Here is a 21,586-nt window from a genome sequence, read left to right as displayed (position 1 = left end):
TAATAATAATCGAAGAACGACTTGACATTTTTTTAAAATCTGATCTCAGGTCAGAATGGGTTAATCAGACCAGTGTGTGTGTGTGTGTGTCCAGTGGAAACCTCGTATGAATCCGATCTCAGGTCAGAATGGGTTAAGCTTTCACTCTCATCGTTCATGATTTACATTGTATCGTCAACAAAGACGGTGAGCGAGTGTGTGTGTGTGTGTGTGTGTGTGGTGGGATTGGGGTAGCTGAGGATATCCAGAGAGAGAGAGAGAGAGAGAGGGAGAGGGAGAGGGAGGAAGGAGGGGGTCATCTTCGATAGTTGCGGAAGGGCCGACTGCGGTTGCTGTTGTTGTGGTGGTGTCCTCTGGAGTACGGCTCCCAGCGCTTCCTCTCCGGAGGCTTGTTGTAGACGTAGGGCGACGGTCCGGCGTACTCGTCGTCGGGGTTCTCGTCCATCATCTGCAGCTTGGCCTCGATGGCGCGGATCTTAGCACTCGTACTGGAAGAGGAGGAAGGAGGAGGAGGGAAAAGAGGAGGCGTTGGCAACGGCAATAACCCATTTAACCCATTCTGACCTGAGATCAGATTCTCTGCGAGGTTTCCCACTATAGGACACACACACTGGTCTGATGAACCCATTCTGACCCGAGATCAGATTAAAAAAAGTCAGTCGTTCTTTCGATTTTTCAAAAAAATAGCAGATCTACAAGCTCGTAGCGCGCCACTCGGTGGCGCGCTATGAGCTTGTAGATCTGCTATTTTTCAATAGCTAAAGCATGACATGATGCCAACACCAAAATGGGTTCCCGTTCATAATGGGTTAAGACCCGACGTAAAAAGAAACAAAAAAACAAAACAAAAAAAAGTCTTCTAAATCATGACAGTTTTCTGAAATACCTCATGTTTCTATATCAGTGGTGCTCAATATTTCATGTCAAGGAACCCCATGTCAAGAATGATATGCATTTGTCCACGGACCCCCATGTAAAACTATGCTGTTCCAGGAAGCACTTTTTTTTTTTTTTAAACGTTCGCTCTGAAAGAATATAAATATATATTCAAAGATTTGCGACACATTTTCACGACTTGTCAAAAACATAGCAGACCTACAAGCTCATAGCGCGCCACTCGGCGGCGCGCTATACGAGCTTGTATAGGTCTGCTATGTTTCAATAGCTAAAGTATAACACAATGCTTGGAAAAACACCAAAAAAGGGGTTCCCGCCCGAAATGGGATATACACAGGAGGGTTTGCAACACGAGTGCTGCCGACGGTGACAAATGTCTTCGCGAGGAGACAACATGTGGGGAGAGTACTGTATACAGGACTGGAGAGAGGGACACAATTATATATTTTCCCCTCGTTGTGGAACGAAAGGGACAGGACATTCCCCCCCCCCCCCCCCCCCCGGGTGGGTGAGAGTGGTCAGAATTAGACATTATAGATATTACCAGTTGCACTGCGGGGGGAAACTGTGGAAGAAAAACCTTTACGTTTAAAGTTAAAATGCAGAAAAGCACTGGGAGACGTCACGTTACAGTGGAGGCAAAATGGTATGCGTGTATGAGATAGCAAATTGGAGTTTGAAAGAAAAAGGGCTGACAGGGGAGGATGGGAAGAGAGAGAGAGAGAGAGAGAGAGAGAGAAAGTCAGGAGGGAAATAGTGTGTTTATGTTTCACCTTTTCCTCTCTTTCCCCTCTTGTGCTGTGCAGGGGGAGAGTGGTTTTGAAGTTTACATTAAGTGAAGTGTGGAGCCTTTCCTGAGGTGTGCCATGTGAAGGCCTGCCCCCACCCCAAACACACACACACACACACACACACGCAAATTCCGGACAAGCCGTTTTCTTACCTTAAACTGACATTATTATTATATTCAAGAACGAGTAGTACAGGTGAAAAAAAAAAAAAGGTCGTAATTCCATCCCGAGCCCACCGCTTAAACGGTATAAATCGCTTTTTTTTTTTTTAGGTAGACATTGTCTTTCATGATGTTGCATTAACTCCCCACAGTGTTTTGTTCCAGCGGTTCAACCCAACCGTGCGTGCTCGGTTTATGCGGTGGGCTCGGGGATGGAGTTTTGACATCTTTCACCTGTGCCATTCGTTCTTGGATAAAACATCAGATTAACCCATTTAGGGCCGACGTCGAAAAAAAAAGAGGTAGTTTTCTGAAATACCCATGTTTCTGTATCAGTGGTGCTCAATAGTTCATGTCAAGGACCACAACAATGATATGCAATTGGCCACCGACCCCCATCTGAAAATATGTTGTTGTTCCAGGAACCTCTCAGAAGCAAAGATTTGCCCAGAAAGAATATAGATGTAAAGAATTGCACCACGTTTTCACGATTTTTGAAAAATAGCAGACCTACAAGCTCCTATAGTGCGGCACCTTGTAGCGGTGCCGCACTATAAGCTTGTTATAGATCTGCTATTTTTAAATAGCTAAAGTATAACATAATGCTAACACCAAGAGGGTTTCCCGCCCAGAATGTGTTAAGCTAAGAAAAACGCTTGTCCTAACCAAGGGGCCAGCTAGGCACTCCAATGTTGAAGTGCTGGGCCCTAGTGGTAAGAGGAAGGACTGCAGGCGGACCCGTGGATTCTTGACGAGGAAACCCCGTGCAACCGAGCGCTCAATGTTAAAGCCCAGCTGCACTTCCGCATTTGGACACCAAAATTTGGTGTCCAAATGCTGAATCAGCGAAAAAATGCGGAAATAGACGGTACTTCCGGCAGCCTTCCGGGTGCTTCAAAACGCCACTGAGCAACTTCCACTGACATGAATAGTGGAGGGGGCGGAGCTTCGCGCCAGTTTAGTCTCTATCCTTTTAATACTCTATGGTCCTAACCCTAAAAAGAAAAACACACCTGTGTGAACTGAGTGATGCAACTCCCCTCTCCTCTCTCTCATTAGCAGGCAACAGTGCAGCACTAATACCATCTCTCTCTCTGTTTCTGGCACAACAGCGCCCCTACTGGTAGTCAGTCATACTGGTGCTCATGAACACATACATAGGTGAACCAACACATAGGTGAACACGGACATTGCTGTTCCTTGGAGTGGTTGCACCACTCCAAGAAATCTATGCGTCTGCGTGTGTGTGTGTGTGTGTGTGTGTGCGTGCGTGCGCGTGTGTGTGTGTGCAACACCAACCTAAGGTGGTTGGTGGTCACAGGCCCCTCATCTGCTGCGGCGCTGCTCGATGGCTCCAGGCTCTGAGGCATGGTCTTGTCTGTACGGAAACCTCCTTCGAACCTCTGAAGACACACAGAATGGCCAGGCAAGAGAGACAACAAGGCCCCGATACGGACAGGAGAGGAGACATGTGGAGGAATAGACGGAAATGAGACAGACACACAGACACACACACAGTTGCCAAAGGATGCAAATAAAGCAAGCAATGTATGAAAGACAGACGGAGAGGAGAAAAAGCAAAAGGAGGGAGACGGACAAAAGCAAGGTAACAAAGAATCAGACGTTTATAATTCTACCAGCAACAAGGGTTTAAGTTGAGAATGAACTGGAGCTTTCCTCCCCACACGGTTGAAATGCCACCCCGTTAAAAACAGACAACAACAACAGACAATTACACATTAAACATGCATATTCAAATATTGTGTTTATAAGCATGCTCAGCCCCAAGCTGGCGCTCAGGAATTCAACTATAGGTTTTTAGCACAGACTCCAATCGAGTCACAAAGTCAACACCCTCGGGTGAAGTTAGCTTCCACCTCTTAGCCAGGGTATACTTCCAGGGGAATGTCGTTTGCTTTTTTTGTTGTGATCCATCTTACCAGTGGTGGAAAGTAATTAAGTGATTGTACTCAAGTACAATGATGAGGTATTTGCACTTTACTTGAGTATTTCCAATACTTTCACTTCTACTCCACTACATCCCGGAGCCAATTTTTTTTTACTTTTTACTTATTTGAAAACTTTAGTTACTTTGGCTGATTTAAAAATTTGATTAGAAAACATACATTAACCACTTCAACCCTATACATTTCGGCTATTTGAAAATATAATTATTTATATATATAATATAATATATATATATATATATATATATATATATATATATATATATATATATATAATGGGAGCAGCCGGAGGATCAATAATAATTAATTCTCAAAATTAATTATTATATTATTATTATTAATGCATTAATTCTTCTCAAAAACATCCTTCCAAACCTCCCGGCACCACCACCACCACCACCAGCTCAACACAGCATGCTGCTAACAATCTGTGGAGGATAGAGGGGGGGGGAAGGGGGAAAGAAAACACAAAGGGAACCGTTAGGACATTTTATTATTAATATACCTCAAAATTGATATTGTGACAATAATAAAAAAAAATCGCATTTACATCGCATCCCGACATTCTTTTTGCCTTACAAGAATGCCCGACATAAGGACGCCAACTTCAAAGTGGGTTTACGATTTGTTTAAATTGAGATGATTATAAAATTATTTCCTTTGACCCACATAAGGAGTCGGACTAAAGTATGAGAGCGTGCGCGCGTGCGCACACACACACACACACACACACACACACACACACACACACACACACACACACACACACCTTTACATATAAGTACAGTCTAAAAAGATAATTCTAATATGTATGCCCAAGAAGAATAGGTCTAAAACAATGAGGTTTCCACCCTCCAGGACCCTTCCCTAGTCCACTTCTAAAGCTATGTATCAACCAACATGAAAACAGATACATAGTTCTCAATCTCTGCCCGAACCCGACCCGGCCCGACATTTTCAGGCTCTTATCTTATCTGTGACTTTCCGTGATTTTCTTTTTTGTTATTATTTTATTTGTATTTTCTTTTTTTTTTTAAATATTATAATAAAAATAACAATGTTGTTGTTTGTGTAATGTATTTATGAAGAGGGCTGAGCTGGTGAATGTTGGCGATTAACTTTTACAGTTTAGGCTATGTGACCGGACTGCATGGTGAAGGAGGAGGAGGAGGCAGCAGCGACCCAAATGAGTTGCTTAGTGCTCAGCATCAAAGTATATAACTTAAGTTAACTTGCCATATGCTTAAATGTTCTATACGACCACCGCTTCATCCGCAATAGCTCCTTTTGGAAAACGTCGGGGCTTAACGAGACACTGCCGTCTTGTTGAACCCAGCTGGGTGAATAACCTAAATCAACGTCACCACGGTAAATGCTCCATATGACTATGAAAGCGCTAACGTTAATGTTCACTGCATGCACGTAATATAGTTTACATGATGACCAAGCAATGTTTTACAGTCCACTGTAGGCTACAGGCTATTTGGTTTCCAAATCGTAGTGCGGTACAGCAATTTAATTTCCCCATCGTAGCGCAGCGCGACCTCATTGTCTGCCCAAAAGAACAGATCTGAAAGCTGGTCGACCCGCAACCGAGCGGCATGTTGATTGTTTGTATGTCTGTTTTTTTGGTTAGACAACGCACATTACGCATGGTATGTGGGTTTGAGAGGCAATGACTACTGTAAACTATATAGGCCTACAGTAGCCTAGTAGATTATAGCCAAGTTAACAGTTGTCATCATATTGTATATAGCTCTGTCCGGGACTGTTGCACAACGTTAGCCAACGGTGAATGATGAAAAAGTTGCACTTTGTTAACGAGGACAGTATTGGACATATAAACTGCGTCACTTCAGAGGATCGCTGCAACTTTGATTCAAAGAGGTTTACTCGCCCCTGGAAAACATTAGAATGTTGGAAATGGAACATTATCAGCCAAATAACGCGAGTTACATAAATCCTTTATTTCGGCGATTAGTCCGTTCACACTCGCCTCAATAACATTTGAACCATGGCGCGAGGCCCATATAGTGGCATTTTTCTTTTTCCTTTTTTTTCCACTCGGGCTTTTTCGGGACTAACATTATGGTAATGTTCAGGGTCGGGCCGACCCAGTTAGGGTCGGGCCGGGCATTCATTTTCAGGCCCAATGAGAACTCTAATACATATAGTACAATAGTGCTCTCTCTGTGACATCTGACAGCACTCCCTAAAACACACATTTCAAGACTGTTATTAATTTATAATTATCTGTCCCAACATTTTGCTGTTTGTACTTCTATAAGTTAGTGACAAATGTTTGACAAAGCTTGCCCAAGCTTTTAGTCTGAAATATATATAGTATATGTGTATAAATATATAGTGTTTATACTAGGCCCCTAGCCTAGTGCTATTGTGTGTGTGTGCATGCGTGTGTGCGCAAATGTTTCATGAACATAAATCATGTCCGTCACAAAAGTATAAACTACAAAACTAAAATGTGATTTCGCAGTGGCATCAAAGATGCATAGCCAGTGGTGTCAAGGAAAAAGAACAATGAAAATCTCACAGCCAACATTCCATCATTTGACATTCTTGGACTTATAGCATATTCGCATGCAGGTTAGAGCGGAGGGTATCTGGACAGATTGGACCGCAGCGCCTAACACCTGGCAGGTTCAAGAGAACACTTTGCTAAAGAGCAATGCAATGTTTTGGTCGCGAGACCTTCCTCAGGCCTGAGGAGACATTGGAAGAGTAAGCCAGGTTAAACCAAGATGACTGTTAATGATCTGATTCATTGTACTGTGTGTTGTCTTTGAGGCAGCTGCATTGACCTTGACCTAGCCTTTCTTTCCGTGTGTGTGTGTGTGTGTGTGCACGTGCGAGTGCTTGAGTGCTGGGTGTGATTTGTCCCTATACAGGATATCCCTTCACCCTTGACCAGCACGCTAGCTGTCTATTGTCAAAGAGACATGGGTTTGGCCGCTCGTATCCGAATAAATGCACTGTACTTCTGACCGACTACTGTCCCGTTAGCATGGTGAGATACGATGACAAACCAAATGCTGAAGACGTGTACAGGCGTCTTTTGGTCTTTTTCTTATTGATATATCCTTTCCTTGACATATCCTCTCCTTGTACTCCTTGTTGATTCGCACATGCGCGCTGCCGTTCACTTCCCTGTTTGCGGCTCCGAACGAATGGCTCGTATCTCCTAATCTAGGGAACTCTCCGTGGTTTTGACCAGATGGGCGATGTTCCGTCTTCATTTCTGACTTTGGAATATTAACGCTTCTAGAGAGACTTTAGCGTGACCAGCGCGAGGTGAGAATGGAAGATTATGCCTCACGTAATCTTCCAAAGCGCCGGCGGAAGGCGGAAAGGCTTTTCAGAGTAAAATCTGCCATATCTGCTGGCACGATATTTTAGCGCCTATATTTTGAAATATGCTAGCGCGCCGCATCCGCTGTGTTAAATTGTATGAACACACAGTTGTTGTTCCCATGCTTTCCGCGTGTATCCTCGACCATGACAATTAGAGGTGAAGGATAGGAGATTAAAATAGGGTGCTTTTTGCATCCCAAAACGCTGTTTATAGTTAACCCATTCTGACCTGAGATCAGATTCATACGAGGTTTTCACTGGACACACACTGGTCTGATTAACCCATTCTGACCTGAGATCAGATTCTAAAAATGTCAGTTCGATTTTTCTAAAATAGCAGACCTACAAGCTCGTAGCGCGCCACTCGGTGGCGCGCTATGAGCTCGTAGCGCGCCACTCGGTGGCGCGCTATGAGCTTGTAGATCTGCTATTTTTCAATAGCTAAAGCATAACATGACGCCAACACCAAAACGGGTTCCCGGTCAGAATGGGTTAAGGGACGCAATGAAACAACGACCTCTGCGTCCGCGGGATGCACTACTGTACCGTTTTTTATTCTAGGTTTTTTTTGTTAGCTTTAGTTATAATAATCATTTCTTCTTCCGTTTTCTACATGAATATAACCACCATTATAACCATATAAAATGAAATGGGAGTTAAATGCTGCAATTTGCTTGTATTCAGACCTGTACAGGGACAGTGCACAGAGACATCAAAGGGGGCTTCAGCCCCTGCCCTTCAACCCGTCTGTAAAACTGTAGATCTGCTCTCTCTCCAGACGACGAATGCAGCATTTATTAACATGGTGAAAGAAACGCAAAATGCCACTCCTTTCCTTTCCATGCCATGCCGGAAGAATTCATTCAGGAGAATTGCTTTTTTTTCCCCTGAAGTCTCCTGAACTTGAACGCATTTTGCGTTGGACAAATTTCTTTTTCGAAATCCATGTCGTTACACCACATCTCCACTATAGCTAAAGGGCTTGTAGATCTGCAATTTTGTGGCCAAAAAGTGCCCTCTTACGGGATCTCAGCCCCCTGCCTCTCAAACACTCTCTGCACGTCCCCTGGACTTGTCCTGTACCTGTACACATCACTTGCCGCATTTACTGTTGCCATTGACACTCACCTTTACCTGAGCGTGTGCCCAGCGCACGACCAACTTCTTGGATAAAGCTAGCTTCCCATTTAGACACCGGATAGCCCTCTCTGCCTCCTATACACACAGACAGACAGACAGACAGACAGACAGACAGACATGCTCCATTTGAATAACAATCGTAAAATCAGCCAGGATGATTGCACTAGTGTCATTAAATCATTAAGTCTTTACAATGCCGGAGGGATAGCTAGAGGCGACAATAACCGATGATGGATTGCATTACTTAGAGACAGAGCGAGAGAGAGAGAGAGAGAGAGAGAGAGAGAGAGAGAGAGAGAGAGAGAGAGAGAGAGAGATAGAGGCTGGCTGCCGCCATTACAAATGATGATAATTTACTGCAGTGTGTGTGTGTGTGTGTACCGAGTGTGTCTGTGATAAACACACACTTCCTCTGTGTAAGCGTTTGGCAAATGAAAAACGCTCTTGGAGCATTACAGTACGAGGACATTTTTCCTGGAACTGTACACTTCATTCACCTGTTCCTCCTCTCATCTCGCACCTGATCCTAATTAGGGACACTTTTTTTTAATGCAGCCACGCAACGCAACGCGGGCAGTGGAGCCACCCCTCATTGATAAAAAAAGGGAACATTCCCTGACGGTGGCGGAGACGCTGACGCTGACGGGACTCCACCGGGGCGCGTCAGCAAAGAATATATAATCGGCAAAGAATATAGAATGCCATAATTCCATTCCAAATGTTGTGCCAGATCTTTTGCACCACCACCTATGATGCCAGGGCATATAGATATCACGCTGCAGCAGCAGCAGCGCGGCTGTGAGCTTGTAGATCTGTTATCTTACTGGTACACATTAGGCTGCAATCACACTGCCCGTTTGGCGAATAAACATATTTTGTGACGTTATACATCGTTTTGGAAAAAAAAGGTTTTTCATTAACTAAATCAATAGCCAAAAACAATGCATAGCCAACAATATGTTCAGGACCCCTTGATAAACTCCAGTCCAAACCTTTTCCAGGTCTCTAAAATGTTTTTTTCCCCCCCCAATTTCAACATAATTCCAGGAATTTCATACCCGTGGGAACAATAGTACAATATTTCTGCCCCCCCCGAGATGTAGCGGAGAAGAAGTACAAGTAATGAAAATTGGAAATAGACAAGTAAAGTCAAAAATACCGCAAAATTGCACTGAAGTAGAACAGGTATACAGTATACTTGTAAATGCAATTTAGTTAATTTCCACCACATGCGAGTCTGATCCTACAGAACCAACATAGAGGTCTCCCAGGGTCCATTTGGTTCCATTTGTACACTCTCAGAGTTAAATTAACATTGATTTTACAATATACACTGGGGTCTCAGAGATATAAATGGGTGGACTGGGGGGGGGGTCCTTGAAATGAAAATGGTTGAGAATCACTACTAGAGCCGTAACAATCTTGTATCATGGGGGAGTCCTTGGCGTATATTTTCAAATGCGGGGCTAATGAGTGTCTATTTGGGGGTCCTTGACATGAAAAACGTTGGGAAGCAGAACCACTGGTGTACTGTATGCATACATGCACGTATGTACAGTACCTATACCTCTCTGGTGTGTGGAACCAGTGTCGTTTTCGTCGACTAAAACTAAGGCGAAAAATGTCCGTCGACTACCTTATTTTCCACTGACGAAAACTAAATGGAAACTAAAATGAAAACCAAGCTGTGATGACTGACACCAAGACTAAATATAGTGACAATTTCGTCAACAAATGAAAACTAGACTAAAAGGTTAGGAAGGGGACTAGTGGACAAGAGATCCAGTATAAGCCATTTTACACTTGGGTTGCATGCTGAAAACAGCAGATCTACAAGCTCACAAATGACGACGGCATCTAAAACTGGAACAACACCAACACGTTCCAGGTGACTAAAATATGACCAACACTAAATGAAGCTTCAGTTTAAAGCTTTTAACTGTCTCAGACAGTCAGGTATACATACGTACGTACCTCTCTGGTGTGGAAGTTGACGAAGCAGTAGCCCCGAGGCTGTCCCTCCATAGGCCCAGACTTATGGAACAGAAAGTCAAACTGTTTCACGCTGCCGAACCTCTCCAGCAGCTTCACCAGGTGGTACCTGGGTGGAGAACGGCATAGATATTTAAAAAAAGCATGTTGAAGGAGGGGCCGGATAATTTACACTATAAGGAAGTACGTCGGAGGTGTGGAAGGCTATACGTTACGTCGCGCTGCCACTCAAGTGATTACTGGGACCAATCACGTCTTTTCCGGTGATTTTTTTTTAAAAATAATTACAAGAAGAATGGTCGAAGAAAAGGTGAAAGTAATTTAGATCATGTAGTGTTGAATTTGTGAAAGGTGCTTTTAAAAAGTTCAGAATTTTGACCGATCCAATATTTGATTGAAAACAACTGAAAATGATTTGAACACGACACCTAACTCACTCACCCCAGGCAAGCCCCCCCAGGTCATCTATATATGGTGCCCAGGTCATTGTGACATCACGTGACATCAGAGATGGATATATTCAATATAGTCAATGTGACCTGCTGTCGCAGTTAAGCCCATTGTGGAGATCCCTGATGTCATCGATATTGGCCAGCAACTCATCTGACCTCAAACCTCGGATATATGGATATATGTCAGAACCGGTTCTGATATTCCATACGTTGATCCTCCCCCATCCATCCTTCCTCGTCAATGTCTCCCTTTTGACTTATACCCGTCCATTCAAACTAGGCGGGCCTGCCCCGAAGTTATTGGTGCGGCCGGCAGCCGGCGAAAACTAGAGTTCTGAACGGGCCCGAAAACTAAGGCCCACGGCCCTACCTGGGCCCTCATCAAACCCCTGTACACTCAAGAGAATGTCCCCGCTACCAACCTTAGATTTCCATATACTGTAGGGAGCTGACCTGACCTCATCAAACCCTGTACACTCAAGACATGCTCCTTATATGGGAAGTACAGAATTCATTCTAATTATATTTAGGCTTCGGTAGTTTCACATCGCTGCATTGCATTGCTGCACGGCCGAATCACGACGCATTCTTTATTGAATCGATTTCTTTTTTTTGGGGGGGGGACACAACAAAACATGCTACATTTTTTTATGTCTCATTGACGCTTGATGTATTTGTCTGCACGGGGTCAGTCAGCTGTAGCAGGAGGCCTACTGAGAATGTCTACAGGGTCAGTCAGCTGTAGCAGGAGGCCTACTGAGAATGTCTACAGGGTCAGTCAGCTGTAGCAGGAGGCCTAATGAGAATGTCTACGGGGTCAGTCAGCTGTAGCAGGAGGCCTAATGATAATGTCTACGGGGTCAGTCAGCTGTAGCAGGAGGCCTAATGAGAATGTCTACGGGGTCAGTCAGCTGTAGCAGGAGGCCTAATGATAATGTCTACGGGGTCAGTCAGCTGTAGCAGGAGGCCTACTGAGAATGTCTACGGGGTCAGTCAGCTGTAGCAGGAGGCCTAATGAGAATGTCTACAGGGTCAGTCAGCTGTAGCAGGACGCCTAATGAGAATGTCTACGGGGTCAGTCAGCTGTAGCAGGAGGCCTAATGAGAATGTCTACGGGGTCAGTCAGCTGTAGCAGGAGGCCTAATGAGAATGTCTATGGGGTCAGTCAGCTGTAGCAGGAGGCCTAATGAGAATGTCTACAGGGTCAGTCAGCTGTAGCAGGAGGCCTAATGAGAATGTCTGTGGGGTCAGTCAGCTGTAGCAGGAGGCCTAATGAGAATGTCTACAGGGTCAGTCAGCTGTAGCAGGAGGCCTAATGAGAATGTCTATGGGGTCAGTCAGCTGTAGCAGGAGGCCTAATGAGAATGTCTGTGGGGTCAGTCAGCTGTAGCAGGAGGCCTAATGAGAATGTCTACGGGGTCAGTCAGCTGTAGCAGGAGGCCTAATGAGAATGTCTGTGGGGTCAGTCAGCTGTAGCAGGAGGCCTAATGAGAATGTCTACAGGGTCAGTCAGCTGTAGCAGGAGGCCTAATGAGAATGTCTACGGGGTCAGTCAGCTGTAGCAGGAGGCCTAATGAGAATGTCTATGGGGTCAGTCAGCTGTAGCAGGAGGCCTAATGAGAATGTCTACGGGGTCAGTCAGCTGTAGCAGGAGGCCTAATGAGAATGTCTGTGGGGTCAGTCAGCTGTAGCAGGAGGCCTAATGAGAATGTCTGTGGGGTCAGTCAGCTGTAGCAGGAGGCCTAATGAGAATGTCTACAGGGTCAGTCAGCTGTAGCAGGAGGCCTAATGAGAATGTCTACGGGGTCAGTCAGCTGTAGCAGGAGGCCTAATGAGAATGTCTACAGGGTCAGTCAGCTGTAGCAGGAGGCCTAATGAGAATGTCTACGGGGTCAGTCAGCTGTAGCAGGAGGCCTAATGAGAATGCCAGCTTTCTCCCCAACCAAACACCTTGTTAGCTGCAGGACGGCCGGCTTGCAGGCCGCGCCGACAGTAAATCTCTCATTGAGACAATACAGAGGATATACAGTAGCAGGACAATGAGGGAATAAAACAGAGGAAGCATTAGTCCGTCCGTCCGTCCGTCCCCCAGCACAAACAAGTGACTGACTGGCTACAGCTGCCGAGCGCCACGCTATACTACTGAACACGGATCATGCGCTCAGTGGAAGAATATGCAATGTGTGTGTGTGTGTGTGTGTGTGTGTGTGTGTGTCGGAGAGCTCACGTGTGCAATCTGTGCATGTGTGTTACTGATCAGCGCAACACAATACGCCCATGAGAAAGTTTCTTTGCGGAGGTTGGGGCCAGCCCGCCCGCCCGCCCGCCGGGCCGGGCCGGGCAATGAGTTCAGGGTCACCTGCTACGTCCACATCCTTAAGTATCGCTACTGTAAACATCTGTCATCTGGGCTATGGATGAGAAAGCTTAGACTGTGGAGTCATATGGATGTGTCATATGGATTCTGATTGATAGCCGGTGTGTTGCGGAAAGTAAGTCTATGAAATAAGCAAGCTTAAAGCTCCACAGACTAGCATTGCACTTGTGTACAGTACGGCAGGTGGAATACGCTTTCATGAAGTGCACTTTATCAAGAGAAATTATGAACCCAATATATATATATATATATACAATATACATTATTAAGAGAATTGCCACTTTTTTCTTTTCTTCCAATACCGCTTTTTTTTTAGGTTAGGTAAAAATCGATATTCTCTACTTGACCCTGTGACAGGGCAGGCCTGAGAATGACCCTCAGGTGCTTGTGTAAGAGTCCCAGAGACATTTTGGCTGCAGCCTTTTTTTATTGTTCCGTTGCTGAAACAAACGGTTATTTTTAATCCTGGAAAGCTTTCTCTGTCTGTGTGTGTGTGTGTGTGTGTGTGTGTGTGTGTGTGTGTGTGCAGTGCACGGCACGCCCCAGTTGAGTGACCATGAATGTGTTTTAATGACGTTAATGTGTGAGCTAGCATTTGCATGTGTGAATGGGATCGGATGTGGGATATGGGGGTGTATGTATGTCTTCCCCCCAGTCAACAGCTCCCCAGAGGACTTCAGTCCAAGAAGAGAGTTTCTCCCTTTCCCAGACAACACCCTGCATGATGGGAGGCAAGGACCCCCCCCCCCCCCCCCCCATGCACCGTGTATGGCAGTGTTGATTTCGGCGGCTAAAACTAAGACTAAGTTCGTTGACTACCTTTTTTCACTGACGAAAACTACATGGAAACTAAATGAAAACTAAGCTATGATGACTAAAACTATAAAGAATACATATACTGACAATTTCGTCAACAAATAAGAACTAGACTGAAATGTTAGGAAGGGGACTAGTGGACAAGAGATCCAGTATAAGTCATTTTACACTTGGTTGCATGCTGAAAATAGAAGATCTACAAGCTCGCGACGCGTTGTGAGCTTGTAGATCGGCTATTTTGTAGTGTAAAAAAACAGTCCTTACGACGACAAAACACATTTTAGTCGACTAAATCAACTGTAGATTTAGTCGACTAAAATCGTATGATATTTAGTCGACTAGAACTAAATACTAACAATAAGACATTCCAGGTGACAAAAATGTGACTGAAACTAAATGAAAACTACTGAAGAGACTATGTCTAAAACTAAAATCTAAATCTGCTGCCAAAAACAACACTGGTGTATGGGACTCAACGGAGCCCAGCTGGGTAGAGGATTGAGGAACTGTGTGTATGTGCGTGCAATCCGTGCACGCATGGTACCAGCTCAAATCGACTTTGTTTTGGATCGATCAGAATTGTGGATAGCTACCTGCTACTGTTTGTTTTTGCATCACCTGCATCAAAGTTCCAACTACCGGTTCAAGATAATTGTCCGATTCGTCACAATGTACGCCTCCCCTATACTGCATGGAAGCTAAATAATCAGATTCATAACCAAGTTTAAACTTGATTGAAACGAATCAATATGTAGATTGTAGATTTCCTATTGTCACTCAGGTTCACATATTTGTAGAGATTTTAATGTCTGATAAAAAAAAAGAACACTTCTGGATAGAGCGCCGAAGTCCTGACGTCACTCGCTCATCCCGTTTCACGGAAGTCATTTCTCTATGGAGAATAACATGGGGATCCTCTCATATAAGCACTGTGGTCCAAAAATAAACAAACCGTCTCTGCGTTATTGTCCGAGGTGCGTCTCCGTGTCGTTTACGACCGTCAGTCCGTCGCATTTGATACAGTCAGTTTCTAGCGAAAATGGAACTAATTGAGCAGGAGTGACAATAGCGTTTTCTCTCAGTCAGTTGATTCTTCATAATCCGTCAGAGTGAAACGGCCGGGGATGACATGTTTACTTTTCAAACATAGTTCTTATTTCAGGCGATCTAAAAACTCCCCCTATGGGGATTTACAATGCAAATATAAAAAAAAATAGTACAATGAATGAACCAGTGGACTTAGCACCCTCTACCGATATTGACGTCAGCCTTCGGTGCTCTATAAGCAAGCTGGTCCACAATGGTCTCCTCGGGGGGGCTGTAAAAGGCTCCGGAGGAAGAGAAGGGAGGAAGGGGAGGAGGAGGTGGGACGGGACGGTACCGTGCAGTGAAGGGGACGCCGAGGGCAAGACGAGAGGTGAAGGAAAGGGAGGACACAGAGGAGGAGGAGGAAGAGGGGAGGTGAGAAACAAAAGGGAAGTGCAACAGTAGGAGAGACACAGGAGGAGGTCAGAGGAAGACACAAAAGGATAAGACATATAGAGAAGAGGGGCCCCAGTTTGGTACAGAAAGGGCAGGCCTGTGGGACACTATAGAGCAGGGGTTCCCAAACCTTTTCAGGTCAAGGACCCCCACATTGACACTCATTAGCCCCCGCGGACACCAATTTGAAAAGATATGCCAAGGATCCCCTTCCCCATAAGAGAATATTTTGACAGCTCTAGCAGTGATTTTCTAAAAAAAAATATATATATATTTTTTTTTGAGTGGTGCAAACGCTCCAAGAAACTGCAATGTCCGTGTTCACCTATGTACCTATGTGTTGGTTAATGAGCACGAGTATGACTATTAGTACCAGTAGGGGCGCTGTTGTGCCAGAAACAGAGAGAGAGAGAGCTGCACTGTTGCCTGCTAATGAGAGAGAGAGAGGAAAAAGGGGGGGGGGGGGGGGGGGTTGCACCACTCAGTTCACACGGGTGTGATAGAGTACAGTATTCTTTGCTGTATAGTGTGGCCCTTTCTGAATCTGATCGTCTGTCACTATCTTATGTATGCCCCATTGTGCACCGGTTATGAAGCAATACTTTTTTATTTTAATTAGCGACTGTATAGCGGGCGCTGTCAGTGGGCAGGCGGACCACGTGTTTCCAAGAGGACTATTGTTGTTATGTATGGGCATCTTTAACAACAAGCAAATCTGTTGTTGCTTTAACGACATGAATACAAGACAAAATAAATAAATAATAATCATACCTTTAACCCAATTTGGACTGAGGCCGATTCTAAAAAAAACGCCTACTCAATACTTTTGAGTAGTTTTCTGAAAAACTTAATATTTATATAGCAGCATCACATGTTTGAATACTGTAGTGTACACCAGTGGTTTTCAACCTTTCTATACCACCACAGAAAATATATAATAATAATAATAATTGTTTTTGTTCCATTCCTAAGCCAATTTTGCTGCTGCTCTGATGAAACTCTGTCTAATCAGCACAACTGATAATATTTCTAATGTGATTTATCCGTCCTCAAACCTTCTAATACTGCTAGGCGTGCCGTCGTGCTCATTTCAGCACGGCCGGAGAGCCTATTTCAACCAATCGCTTGGTCAGAAGAACTACCTGTATTAACCCATTCTGACCTGAGATCAGATTCATGCGAGGTTTCCACTGGACACACACTGGTCTGATTAACCCACTTCTGACCTGAGATCAGATTCTAAAATGTCAGTCGCTCTTCGATTTTTCAAAAATAGCAGACCTACAAGCTCGTAGACCTACGAGCTTGTAGATCTGCTATTTTTCAATAGCTAAAGCATAACACGATGCTAACACCAAAATGGGTTCCCGTTCAGAATGGGTTAATATAAATATTTCATTCCACTTTTGTCTTTTTTCTTCTTTTCTGGGGGGCGTACTCCTCTGCGTATACCACCAGAGGGGGGGCTCAAGTACCACCCTGGTTGGGAACCTCTGCTGTGCACTACAGAAGCCCCCCCAAAAAAGGGGGGCAACATCCCGAAGGGTTAAAACACCAAAAAAGGGGGTCCCCGGTGCTTCCCGCCCCCAAAACGGGTCAAGACATCCAAAGTGCCATTTCCTTTTTAATTCATCTCGGTTTTGATTGGACATTGGCATTTCTTTGTCGAGTCATTTGGCCACGCTCGGACAAACACAAGGAGCAAAAGCCTATGCTGTCCGTGAGCTAATTAATCTTCCCAATCAGCAGCAGGGGCCACGGGCATTTCTCTTGTTTTCCCTCCATACGGTGTTAGCGCTGGGCTATTTAAAGAGAAGCAGAGCAGGCAGAGGGGAAGGAAACGCCTGTCTAGACGCCCACCAGAGCTGAAGACCATACATTCTCCAGCTGCCCCCACTCCCACACCTCCCCCCCCACCCCATTACCTCCCCCATGGGCACCCCCACATGGGCACAAAAACACCTCCTACCTCCTCTACATCACATCATATGAGAGGACACACACACACACATAGGGACATGTGTAAAGTCAATGCTACGATGTGCACTGCAAATACATACACATTAGAAAAAGTTGCCTACATTGACGCAAAGTTAAAACATGCATGCCACACACACACCTTTGCTGGTGCTTAACCACTTTAACGTGGGTGTCCCCATTTTGGAATGTCATCATTATAGGCGAAAATGAGGTGTTGTTGTTTGTCGTTTTTGTGGATGTAGTTTCCAAAAACGCCTTTTTTTCCATTTATTATTTTCTTCTAAAAAAGGCAAAGTATAAACCCAGGGCATTAAGTGTTTAAACGGGTTAACACATACACGCCCAAACAAACACAAACACACACACACACACACACACACACACACACACACACACCCCCTCCCTCCAGGTTGACAGAAGGAGAGTAAACAGGGCAGGTGAGTGAGGAATGATGGCTGCCCCTCAGCAGAGCAGGTCTCCACGCCTCACTGCCTTTCTTTCACACACCCAGCCCTGTCTGCTAAGTCTCAGCCTCACACACACATACACAGAGTTAATCAATCATGCAAGTACACACAATGTACTGCCTCTGTATAAGGCAGAGCCAGACAAGGTAAAAAACACGGTCTGAGGTTCATAACAGGGGCTTCCTTAAAGCGAATCAAACACTTGTTGCTGCTACATTCAAACACTAGCCTCGTTATTCATTCCATTAGCTGCGTGTGTGACGTCTATAGCAGTGCTCGCATAATGCGTTGGATCTTTTAGGAATGTTTCTCTTTTGCATTTTATTCATTTATTGTGTTTGTCTTCTTAATCTTGGATTATCTCATCATTACTGATCTTTCTAGATCCTTTTCAAGCCCCTCTGGGCCTTTTGTGTTATCCTTTTACTGTACTGCCGTAATGTTATCAAACATTTTAAGTAGGGATGTCCCGATACATTTCCGATCCGATCCCACAATTTCTGCGTTAGCCGATACCGAACTCCGATGCCAGTGTTGTGATCTCAGCTATATACCTGATGTTGTGTTTATAGGAGACTCCTCACTCAAACGTGCACTTGCAGTTTGGGGCAACTCCAAAGCAAACTCCACATGCCCCAACATTTTATTTACCTGCCATAGTGCCACCCCCTTACCCCTGTGTCGGATCGGTGGTTAGACTGGCATATTCGCCGATACCGAGATGACAAATATGGGCCGACACCGATACTTTTCCGATACAGTATCGAGACAACTCTAATTTTAAGTAATCAATCCATCCTGGATGCTGTGTACTCAACTAATTGTGCCTTTTCATGTAACCTACACTCATTAGCTGAATTCTGAAAGCTTCCAATCGTAAGCATACAAGTCTATCATGTTAGTTCATACTAGGAAAGAAGACTCCGCTTTGCTGGACACTGCCACAGAGCAAAAGACCAGGTCATTTCGGATAGTCTTCTGTGGAGACTACCCTGCCCATCAAGAGGAACACGACCTCTCACATTTCCAGATGTTCTGAGTCGGGACACAGGACTGACTGTGAATGAACTTGGTGTGGCGATGACCAACAGAGACCAGTGGAAGCAGCTTGTGTCGCAGATCTCGAGGGCACTCGAATGATGATGATGATGATGATGATGATTAACTATTAAAATGTATTGATCAAATTCTCTCAGATTCACAAGAGACTTCTCATCAGCTCTGATGCATGTTTTACAGTCAGCCAAAGTAATCCTGTTCAAAAAATTCAATTTGATGTAACAAATATTAGATCTTTTATCCTATATACTTCGTTGTACAATCAATAGAGAAAATAGACAGTCCACAATATAGGCTACATGGTGACAAATTGTCACACATTTTGATTATTTTAATGTATGGCGATTTTGCCTATATGAACTATAATATAATAATTGCGGCACCATACGCATTCACTTTAAAAGACGGAGTACACATATATACGTACCTGGGGGAAAAAAAGAGTCAACATGCCCAACAAAGGGACACTAGGTTGAAAGTGGTTTAGTTGAAAAATAATAATATGACATTCATAAATGTGTAGTTTAGAGTGACACGAAACAAATACAATTCACCAATTTGTCAGCCTTCTGATTGGTCCCTGACTGACTAACCAGCAGGCTCTTTATGCCTTGTTCCGCCCTGGTTCAACCTTGTTTATGTTGAATTCCCTAAAACATCCTTTTTTGGGGGGGGGGGGGAACTAAACATGATGCAACTACATGCCAAAGAGATACAACGTAATGAGATGGGGGGAGGTGGGGGGGGGAAACCCAGGTCCCTCAAGACTGTAAATAAACTTACTCCGTGATTTTAGGGTCGATGTTCCCGATCCATAATCGATTCCCGTCATGACCCAAGCTCTCTGAAATGATGGAAGCATTCTCCACAGTGTCTGCCGCAGAAGACATGGATCCTCTGAGGGATGGGAAGGTGTGAGAGAAACAACAACATGACGAAAGTAAAATAATTAATACTTTCAAATAGATATTGAACCGACTATAAGACCCGAGGTCGATTCTATAAAATCGGTATTTCTCAAATCTCTTTCAGAATTCAAAATGATTCAACATATTTCAAACACTTTCGAGATCTTTCTAAAATGTTCACAAATAGATGTACAATAGATAGATGTACAAATAGCAATAGATGTACAAAGAGCAGATCTCCAAGCTCACAGCGTGTCACTTCGTGCCACGCTGTGAGCTTGGAGATCTGCTATTTTTGAATAGCCAATGCTCAAAGCTAAAATTACATTTTATGCACAGTAAAAACATTACCCAGTGTCAATGTATCCATTTGTATGCATGTACTGTATATCGCCGACCTTACAGGCATATGCAAAGGCTCAACTTATGTAATTTAGACAGCATGTTATGTAGACATAGCACTCTATAGCGCATACTTCATAGTTCCATTGTACTAAACAAAGCTAAACAAAGCAAGGACCCTTACAGTCAATGTATTTGGTTCCATTTGGTTTGGACATTCTGAGTTGAATGAACACTGAGGATTTTACTGTAATAATGGTCATTAATATCGCTGAAATTAGAACACGTGCTGTCCTGAAGACTATTTTAAACACAGTTGACTGCTAATCTTCCGGGGGAAATTGAACAGTAACAACAATAAAACAGAGGTTTATTGAACTTATATACCCCAGCAATATTTACGTTAGACCGAATCCTGAGAGGAAAGACGACAAAGACTCGTATTCTTTGGACTCTTCAAATCCGAAAACAAACGAATAATAAAAACGGGACACTTTAATACAGAGATTTGTAATTGATTATTATCAGCCAGGCTCGATCCGAGCGTTAGCTTATTAGCTAACTAGCTAAAAGGCTAATAATAACACAAGGGTGATTGTTTACACCGAAAGATGCAGCAGGCTAACCACCGTCCAGCAGCAGCACATACTTTACCTCCTTGTTCCGTAAAACGTGTCCTTTGTGGAGAATTATATTCGGCTTGATTAAAACACACAAAATGTGTCAAATATTAATGAAATATGACGATCGGATCAGAAGGGTTCCCCGGTCATCTCCCACGGTGTCTCTCTCTCCCTCCCCGGCTGCTGTGCTAACAGTGCTACTGCTAAAATACACTCTCTCTGTCTGTATGACAACAACGGCGCACACTGATGATGTCAGGAGTGAGAGACGCTTGGTTTGTTGTACACAGCGGTGAGTGGAAGTGGAGCGGTGGAGCCACTGGAGCCCCTTTCGGAACCCTTGCCTCGATCCTGTAAGGCTGTATGCCTTATTTTTATCAGCCAAACAGCCCAAACCTTTTCATGTCAAGTACCCCCGGCCCAAAATGACACTCATTAGCCTGCGGACCCCCGCATTTGAAAATATATAATATGCCATGGACCTCCCATAAGAGAAGATTATTATTAAGAAGATTATTATTAAGCTCTAGCAGTGATTTTTCAACCATTTTCATTTCAAGGACCCCCCAGTTTGATATGATAATGCAACAGGCTAATGACCCCCATTTAATTGCATTTCTAGCTCTGAGACTGAGACCCCAATTTATATTGTAAAATCAATGTTAATTTAACTCTGAGAGTGTAGAGTTACAGACCCATAAGGACCCATTTGGTTCCAAAATATCATTTAGCTAGCAGAGTGGGACATTTTTGGTTCCCAAAG

At 44.2% G+C, this 21,586-nt stretch overlaps 1 protein-coding gene across 1 annotated transcript; it reads right to left on the bottom strand.

Annotated features, from left to right (window-relative positions):
• Positions 1 to 9: 9 nt before the first annotated feature.
• Positions 10 to 21,029, bottom strand: rbm18 (RNA binding motif protein 18). The gene is made up of 6 exons (XM_080755870.1): positions 20,855 to 21,029; positions 19,734 to 19,847; positions 10,300 to 10,426; positions 8,320 to 8,400; positions 3,149 to 3,252; positions 10 to 488 (listed from the first exon to the last, which is right to left on the bottom strand). The coding sequence occupies exons 2-6, from the start codon at positions 19,838 to 19,840 to the stop codon at positions 296 to 298; spliced, it is 612 nt and encodes a 203-aa protein (XP_080611996.1). The 5' UTR covers positions 19,841 to 19,847; positions 20,855 to 21,029; the 3' UTR covers positions 10 to 295.
• Positions 21,030 to 21,586: the final 557 nt, after the last annotated feature.

This window comes from Protomyctophum bolini, assembly GCF_963924005.1.
Source record: "Protomyctophum bolini genome assembly, chromosome: 22".
Classification (NCBI taxonomy): domain Eukaryota; kingdom Metazoa; phylum Chordata; class Actinopteri; order Myctophiformes; family Myctophidae; genus Protomyctophum; species Protomyctophum bolini.
Note: the sequence above shows the minus strand (reverse complement) of the source record. Positions and strands in the feature narration are given on the sequence as shown.